Below are 1448 nucleotides of genomic sequence, written 5' to 3'. Positions count from 1 at the left end.
GGGCTGCTCTTCTCAGTCTTCCCCCAACTACGATAACTCCATCTACCAGCATAGGGTCCAGCTTATGCAAGGGACTAGCTTTCATTACCGCAGTTATCGATTTCTTCTCCCCATTCTTCAAGGCAGTTAACTCCGCAGCAAAATGTTTCTGTTGTTCATGAACTATAATGAACCTCTCTGCGGCCTCCAATTGATCAACATCATTGCTCTTCGATTGATTCTTTCTTGCTCTTCTGACAAACTTTAAAACTAGACCCACTACATTCCTCAGCTTCATGAAGCTTGAGCATCTGGAGATCAATCTGTCTGGGAAACAGCACTGGTTTTTGGTTACAACCACATTGGAAACCTTCTTGACTTCTGGGTCATTCTCATCAATTTCAACCAAACATTCCTGTGGGTTTATGTGCTGCTCAACATGTTGATCAAGAAAATCAGGCCCATTGATCCATCGCTTATTTCGCAAGAAATCATCAATACCTTGGCCTCTAGAGGCTTCATCGGCTGGGTTGTCAGCCGTTCTGACATATCTCCATTGTGAAACTTTGGTCAAGTCCAATAAAGTAGAAACACGATTAGCTACGAACATTTTAAATCTTCTGGTATCACTCTGTAAATACTTAAGAACAGTCTGGCTGTCTGTCCAGTAACAAACTTCCTTGATATTCAACTCACGTAATATAGAATCTGTGAGACGGGCTGCCATAACTGCTGCAGTCAACTCCATACGAGGGATAGATACATATTTCAAAGGAGCCACTCTACTTCTTGCTAAGACAAGGGAAACTTGTATTGTTCCATCTTGGGCTTCCTGCTTCAAATAGGCGCACATGCCATACCCCTTCTCGCTCGCATCCGAAAATACATGGAGCTGTTTACTTATTATATTTGAGGATAGATTTGACTTATAACACCTCGGCATACTCCATTCTTTGAGCCTCTTTAGCTCCTCTAACCATATCCTCCATCGCTGCATTGAGAAATCATCAATGAGTTCGTCCCAACCTAGGCCTTGCCGACAGAGATCTTGTAGTAGCATTTTTGCTGGGAGAATGAAAGGGGCCACCAATCCCAATGGATCAAAGACCGAGCTGGTAATAGACAAGATTCCCCTTCTTGTGTAATTCCTTTCAGCAGCTGCTATGTTAAAGCTTAGTGTGTCCAGTTGAGGTGACCATTGTACTCCCAGGGTTCTACCTGTTGGCAAGTCATCATTATTTAAATCCAAAGACTTCAGTTCCGGGGCTCTTTCTGCTTCAGGAACTGTGTTTAACACTTCTTTATCATTGGACAGCCATTTGGTTAAACGGAAACCCCCATCAAGACAGAGGTTGGACAGGTCTTTGATCATGCGTACTGCCTTCATCTGGTCAGGTGCCGATACCAGGCAATCATCAACATAAAAATTCTCTTTCATTGCCTGTCTTGCCTCAACACAATATTTCATA

General features: G+C 43.1%; 1 protein-coding gene across 1 annotated transcript; it reads right to left on the bottom strand.

The window, feature by feature from the left end:
• Positions 1-46: 46 nt before the first annotated feature.
• LOC117121051 lies at positions 47-1417 on the bottom strand (the record flags this gene model as incomplete). Its single annotated transcript, XM_033266145.1, has 1 exon — positions 47-1417. A coding segment is annotated over exon 1 (1371 nt), but the record flags the coding sequence as incomplete, so codon positions are not given.
• Positions 1418-1448: the final 31 nt, after the last annotated feature.

Source organism: Anneissia japonica, unplaced genomic scaffold (genome assembly GCF_011630105.1).
Source record: "Anneissia japonica isolate Jap-2015-1 unplaced genomic scaffold, ASM1163010v1 scaffold23031_len1436_cov97, whole genome shotgun sequence".
NCBI lineage: Eukaryota > Metazoa > Echinodermata > Crinoidea > Comatulida > Comatulidae > Anneissia > Anneissia japonica.
Note: the sequence above shows the minus strand (reverse complement) of the source record. Positions and strands in the feature narration are given on the sequence as shown.